The sequence below is a fragment of the Scleropages formosus genome, chromosome 11 (assembly GCF_900964775.1).
Source record: "Scleropages formosus chromosome 11, fSclFor1.1, whole genome shotgun sequence".
Classification (NCBI taxonomy): domain Eukaryota; kingdom Metazoa; phylum Chordata; class Actinopteri; order Osteoglossiformes; family Osteoglossidae; genus Scleropages; species Scleropages formosus.
In genome coordinates this window covers 18,117,292-18,124,547 of record NC_041816.1, presented here as the reverse complement: position 1 = coordinate 18,124,547, position 7,256 = coordinate 18,117,292, and the positions used below count along the sequence as shown (strand labels likewise).

Genomic DNA, 7,256 nt, shown 5'->3' with positions numbered 1-7,256 from the left:
AAAACATTTCTTCACAACAGTTGGTACGCACACAATATCATATTCATATCGCGTTGAGAAGCGACTCTATCTGCCATTGTTCGTCAACCTGTTGCACAGGACCGAAATAAGCCCAGGACAAGTTCGCCCCCATAAGTTCCACACAGACGGAGGCGGTTTACTGGTATTCAGAAAAAAGCCAAGGCCTCGCGCAGGAGGGAGGATCCGTCCGTCACGTGGTGGACGAGTGACCCGCACCTGCCTCCTCTCCTGAAGTCTCGCGACCAGCACATGTCCTCGAACCCATGCGGGAGCACGGAGGTGAACGAAGCACCACCGGAGAAGATTCTTCGTGTTGTCGAGCCATCCGTTGGAGGCTGTTTACATAGGCAAAGTGCTGTGGCTAATAAATAATCATTTATTTTATTTAATCGTGGATAATTTAATAACGATACAATGTTCAGATTTATTTCAGAGCATGTGATGTCACATGATTTTTTTGACAGCCATTCTCCACAAACTGAACAGTACGGGTGAGCAGAGGGGGTGACTGTACAGAAAATACTTATTTTTAGATTTGTTTAAAAATGGCTAGAAAAAATTCAGTAAAATGCAGCACTGTAATCAGATATTTACATTTCTTTGTTACAAAGAAAAATGTACATAGTAAAATACACATTCATGAACAAATTCTCGTAATTTTAAACGACTACATTAAACAGCAACCTTCCATAAAATCTGAACATCCAAACATCTGTGGCGAACATTTCAAAAGAACGATCTAACATGTTTTTGTGCTTGCATACACTATAACAAACCTTTTGGAAAGTGTACAGAAAACGGTACTTAAAATACAACCCAAAACTTATTCACATATCGATTTAGTCGCTGTACAATTCTTGGCAGTACTGATAACACCAGGGAACTATTTGGCTTCCATTTAGAATTCAGAATGAATGTTGCATAGAATTGGTAACTAAGAACACTCAAAATGAACAGGTCAAACACTGAGAGAGAATGGAAGCATGGAGAGAGAGAAACATGAAACCACACGATACTAAGAAGAGCAGGTCTCAGAAACTCAGTCTTATGGGTTTCAGCAGAGGAATAAAGCATCGTCTCTCAAAGGTGGACAATCCCATTTACACGTAACGCAAATGGACACAATGTTAATTCTCACGAGTCGGCTACCAGACGCGCTGGCAGCTATTTTCCAAGGAAGGTCGAGCCTCCGGCACCGCCCGCACAGCTCATCCTGGATTTGAAGACTGCCTTCCTAAGTGTTTCCCTGCAATGAGCACTTTCAGAAACATACTTGTGACACAGAACAAGGAAAAGCTATAAAATGAAGTAGTCTTTTTTTCTCCTCCTAAACAAAGCAGCAAACAGGTCAGCTGTCACATTTCATGCAGTGATATCACTCTGACACAAGCTCAGAAAAACAGAGGAAAAAAAAACTAAAACAAGCAGGACAATGGCATGAAGGTTAAAGGCTTACGAGGTATAAGAAAAACCCCTTTAATCAACGTGGTCTTATAACTTTCTCCGTTGCTTCAGTCTGTACAGTACATCACAGAGTTGCCACTGACTGAGCACTGAGCAGAAGCTTTCTCTTACTCAGACCAGTCTGGGTCAGAAAGTTGCAGGTTTTTCAGCGGAATCACAAAGCCCGTTTTAAGCCTCGACATCAACCCAAACCCCTGATAAAACTTTGCAGCAGCAGGCTTTAATGCAATGATATGGATTGTACAGAACATTGCTTTCATTATTCATCTTAATGACATGGCATTAGCGTCTGATGTCGAGAAAAACAAACGCCACAGAACCTTGAAGCTGCCCACTTAACTGCAAATTTCAAAGGTAGATGACGCCGCAGCCCTGTAGTTGAATGTAAAAAAACAGTAACAGCACTAATGCATGTTAATGCAAGTATTACAAAAGAAGTAAGGCATCGGATCGAAATTCAGCACCAAAAAAGATGTTTGCCAAAGCTTGTAACTACTCACTGGAGAAAATGCACATTGGTAGAGCTGTATGCAGCACATTGCTCCTAATGCTGCCTGTGTGTGTGTGCTCCGAAAACAAAGTGCAGGGTCTTAATGCCCCTCGAAGGAAACTCGCCCAAAGTAATACAAGAGATGAGAGTGTATGCCTCAGGGGTCCCAGCAGCACTGGATGCACGGCAGTGCAGTCTGTCAAAGCAGGACATCCACACCTGCGTCGCCTCAACTCTAAACTCTTGTCCCAAGGCTGCAGGCTGGTTCCTCTGCTTCAGCGGGGCTCTCTGCTGAGAGAAATCCCTCACTAGCCGACAGGTACGTGTAACAAGGAGAGGCCTAGGAGGGATCAGACCTCAACAGCCACAATCCACACCTCCTCCAGCGAAAGATGGAAAAAAGCACACAAAGTTGAAATTCTGCGTTCTCCGGCGAGAGAACAAATCAGACTTCAGACTTCATTCTAGGGGGTGACATCAGTCTCATAGGGGACTTACGCAGACCCAGCAAACTCCACTACATATCCGAGTACCGCGTGACAACCGCATATGCAAAAACCCATATGCAGCTGTAATGCAAAATCAGTGTAAGATAAGCATATAGTTTAAGATTCAGCAACTTCTTTTAAGATACCAGTGCTGCACTTTCTACTGATACTAGTTGTTCATGCTTGTCTAGGGAGGGGAAAGCAGTCAGCTAGATCAGGAATGCAACACAAGGCTGGTGAATGAATAAGAGGAAAATGTGGGTTCACAGCCAATTCGTGCACTACATACTGGGACGAGGATCTTCTAGCACCATGTGCAGTTTAGAACAACACGACACACAGCTATGAGGAGTCCAGCACAGTCGTTTGGTTCACAGCAACGTGGGCATTAGTTCTTTCAGCTGGACGAAGAGGCCATGGCAGAATACTGGCTCCATAATTTGAAATGCCATGTAATTCTTGTACAAGTTAACTTAGAGTTGGGCTGACAGCAGCCTTTCAGAAATATACTGTAAAAAATAAAGTAGTGCAGTTTTTCCACTCTTTTTCTTCTTAATTTTTTTTTTTCTCTTCTGGGTTACCTGCACCCACTCTGTTTTTCGTCAGTGACTGAAAGTAGCTTGCCTTTGCCACTTGTAAACAGTCATGTTCTGAACACTTAAAATCATTTCAGATGAGTCTCTTTCTTCTTCAGTTTAAAACTACAACGTGGAGGACTTAGATTCACAGGGTTGACTCCAACGAGGAGTCCAGGATGTCATCATGATGACTGTTGCTGTTTGAGTCACTGTCATAGCTTTGGGGACTAGAGCAGTTGGCTGCTTCTTGAAGTCTCATGAGCATGTTCATCTGTGGATATGAAAGAAGGTCAAAGGTCAGATTGGTATCAGCATGTGTTACGTTTATGAGTGACTAACGAATATGGGTTGTTGATGTAGTTTGCCATCTGCAATTTGGGGAGTGTATTCCAAAACACACATAACTGGATGTTACACTTCAGTATCTTCAATCCAATCAGCTGGCCACTTGCATTCAGTGAAACATACAGCTAATTCTCGCTTAGTGGCAGTTTTCACTGACACACAGCTAATGCTGAGAGTGACGCTGTACTTAAGGATGACGTAGAGCTACTATGAGCAGACGTGTCCGATCGGTCCCATTTGCGGAGGGGATTTTGTGCTCACTCACCAGAGGGTCTCCCTCGGCATCACTCTGAGGGATCTGCTTACTGGGACAGCCCTCTCGTGAGATGGAGTAGCCGTCAAAGCCCACATCCTCAGGTCGCAGCTGCAGCAGAGGTGGCCACTCATGCTGCTGGGGACTGGCTGCCCATGGATATGTGTCCATCACCCACTTTGCTGGGTCCTCCCAGGGTGCTCTTCTTCCATACAGCTACAGTGGAGCAGACAGGCACTGCGTTAACCACAAACCAACTGTCTATTAAAAATAAGTGACTAAACACGCAAGTAACACTGAATATATATCTTTTTAAACTTGACTTACCATACTGACACATTACATAACTAAACTATTTGCCTATGCATTCATAAAGTAACATATTTGAAATAGGAGTCAAGAATTTATCTCACTATCAGTTCCCAGTGCAACCTGCTTTTATGAACTGAATGCATTAGCCCTGAAGCAACTGTCACAGACCTGCAGGCCTTCTCGAACTGCTTCCAGCATGTAAGGGATGATGGAGTAATTCCACAGGTCTGTGAACCAAACCCTGGAGCCATCCACATCGATGGGGCAGGACAGGAACAGGCGGGGACCTGGGTGCAATTAAAAGCCAGAAGTCAATTAAACAGTCCGTAACCACGACTTTTTAAATCTGAAATCATGCTGCAAAAACAGCTGAAATGTTTAGTTTTGACACATGTAGAACATGAGAGGAGGCTCTGTATAATTTATGCCTTCAGTATCCTGTTAAGTACTTTACATTTACATTTATTTATTTAACAGACGCTTTTCTCCAAAGCGACTTCCAGCGAACTCGTAGTGTTACTAGCCCACACACCTTACTCACCGCAGTGACTTACACTGCTAGATACACTACTTACAATGGGTCACTCATCCATACATCAGTGGAACACAAATACACTCTCTCTGTCACTCACACACTATGGGTGAACCTGAGTAGCATGTCTTTGGAGAACATGAAATTGAACCCTTCCAATGACTAATGTTCAGCATTTTGCTCATGTCTGTGTCTTTGAACGGCAGCGCACCTGCTGTGTCTAATGCCACAACAAACCTGTGTTTGAGAATGTTTAGATATTTTACGTTTCCTTGAAATTCATGACACTAATACAGCTTATGACTTGTTTAAGTGAAAGCGTTTACATTTATTCGTTTAGCTGACGCTTTTCTCCAAAGCAAGTTAAAACTATTTTCTCCTTTATACAGCTGGACAATTTTAGTGGAGCAATTTAGGGAAAGCACCTTACTCAAGGGTAGTACAATTGTAGGCGGGAGTTGAACCTGCCACCACTGGGTGCAAATGCAGCAGCTATAACCACTATGCTACTAGCTGCCCCTATTTGAGTGCTCTCGTTTTATCTCACTGTGAGAGATTCTGGCGGTAGTAGTACAGTGTTGTTCCCCTCACCGATGGTGACATCAGAAGAGCTGTGAGTCTCAAGAAAACGGTTGAGATGGTGCCAGACCCGAGGGATCCACTCTATGATCTTCACCAGCTCCACGTTCCGCATGCGGCTGCTGATCTCAGTCTCAATCAGCTTCCGTCTCAGGAACCGACCAAGAAAGCCCTTCACTGGTTCCATGTGATTGGCACACAGCACCCACCTGACACGTGCACAGAAGTCCAGGCTTCAAAGGACATCCACACTATCACTAACCTGGACATTCAATGGCTGGACAAGACTGCGCTATGATCATATGCTGCTCTCTAGTGGAGAGACATGCGAAATGCATGTGTATCACAACATCAATCATCTGTAACAGTAATTTTCACAAAAATCACAAATCTAAACTTTAGATGGAACCTAAATGTAGACTTTAATTGACCGGTACTGCATTACATAAAGAATAATGCATTATATTTTAAATTGTTCTAGCACAACGTTCAGATGTGAGTTGAAGTCGTCAATCAAGCTATAACTAGGCTGTCCCTGCAGTGAAATTAGACTCACAGAAAAACAAAACAGGTGTAAAACTAGAAGACAAGCTCACAGTTTGTTGGCCAGTTCATTCATTTTGAACTCAGTCTAAGGTACATACTTAGCTCTGAAACTCACTACATTCAAAAAAAGGAAAATGCAGATTCTTTCACTATATTTTATCTACATTTACCAAAGCATAAAATATATTTCTCTATTAAAGAAGTATTTTTCTAAAATAAATGGATATACAGTATATGTTACAAAATCAGCACTGTAATTTTTTTTGCACGAGTGGAACATTCCTTGTACCATCCCGGTTACATCTTCTAAATACATTCTGAGTAAATTATTTGGATATCTAGAGCTAACAATTTATCTTGTATATCTCACCTGAAGTTGTGGTGAAGCTGTAAGTTTGGAGTGGACGATGTTGCCTGATTCATTGTCCCAATGATATAGGGGCTGTGGACATGCAGAAATGAAAAACATTTAAATGTTATGCTAGTTAAGGATATACAGTGGGTCCATATACCTATACATCCATATACCTGTGTGTGTGTGTGTGTGTGTGTGTGTGCATATGTTCTCAGCTTATATGAATGTCTATGCAGCATTTACCATCGGTGGTACTTGCAGTTGAGCAGACCGTTGAAGATTTCACTCAGGGAGCTGACATGATGCAAGTTGTCCAGGATGACCACCAGTGGCATGTCCACCGTGTGGCTCTCGCTGTTGCACTGGTCAGCCAGGTTGGAGAGGTATTGGCGCAGCTCCTGGAACAGTCCCATGGTGAGCCAAGGTGAGAACAGGGCCAGGAACACATATGAAGCAATTTATTAAAAAGAGCCAAAGACGTCCAAGAACTATGATCTGTGCAAGAGATTCACACTTATATTTCGTGAGTAGGATGAGTAATTTATTCATATGAGTAATGGTTCTCCAATACCTATTTCAATTAATCTCAAGCGCTAACCCTACAGCCATTACAAAGGACCAGCGATTTCTTCAAGCAGCGTGGGTGTTTTCATCACATACATCAAGTCACATGCAGTGATGGAACAGGCAATGATGAGGATTAAGAGTTCATGGAGTAGGGAGCGAATGAGCACAATAAAAGATCAGCCCACTGGTCATGTTACCCTTGATTAGCACCAGGTGACAAAAAAGACACAAGGCATAGCTACCAGCAGTACCTTGCTGGACTTGTGGTCCACATTGAAGGTGGCGATGACACCATCGGCCAGCTCACGGCCCTCGCGCAGCACCATGTACTCAGCGAGCCGGTTGGCCAGGAAGGTCTTGCCAGTGCCACTGGGGCCTGACAGGATGATGCGCCGGTGCTCCTGCAGCAGGGATACGTAGCGCTGCAGCATGGGCTTGGGGATGAGCGTCTCAAACACCAGGCTGTCCTGACTGTGCACCTCCACTCCTGCAGGGGGCAGCACACACGAAGCAAGAATGCTTCTTTTACTAATTGTATTGCAGGTAAGTGTGTTTAAGATCATTTTCTTTTTTCAGTTCAGTTATTTTTAAAATGTTAGACATGGTTGTATTTGCAAGGATGAAATAATACAAAAACCCAAAAAATGATTTACACAGAAAACCAAAGAAAATAGATTAAAAAATGAAGCTGTAAATAAAACCAGTTAAACACACACACACACACAC

The 7,256-nt window shown here is 43.2% G+C and overlaps 1 protein-coding gene across 6 annotated transcripts in view; it reads right to left on the bottom strand.

The window, feature by feature from the left end:
• Window positions 1-383: 383 nt before the first annotated feature.
• Window positions 384-7,256, bottom strand: part of nav2a (neuron navigator 2a) — a 194,310-nt gene continuing 187,437 nt past the window's right edge. For all 6 annotated transcript variants that reach the window (XM_018763671.2, XM_018763666.2, XM_018763667.2 and 3 more), the window contains 7 exons: window positions 6,782-7,017; window positions 6,207-6,361; window positions 5,979-6,050; window positions 5,075-5,271; window positions 4,120-4,238; window positions 3,652-3,855; window positions 384-3,312 (listed from right to left, as the gene is read on the bottom strand). In XM_018763671.2, the coding sequence (XP_018619187.2) occupies window positions 3,187-3,312; window positions 3,652-3,855; window positions 4,120-4,238; window positions 5,075-5,271; window positions 5,979-6,050; window positions 6,207-6,361; window positions 6,782-7,017 (1,109 nt within the window). In that variant the 3' untranslated portion in view covers window positions 384-3,186. The remainder of the gene's footprint in view (window positions 3,313-3,651; window positions 3,856-4,119; window positions 4,239-5,074; window positions 5,272-5,978; window positions 6,051-6,206; window positions 6,362-6,781; window positions 7,018-7,256) is intronic.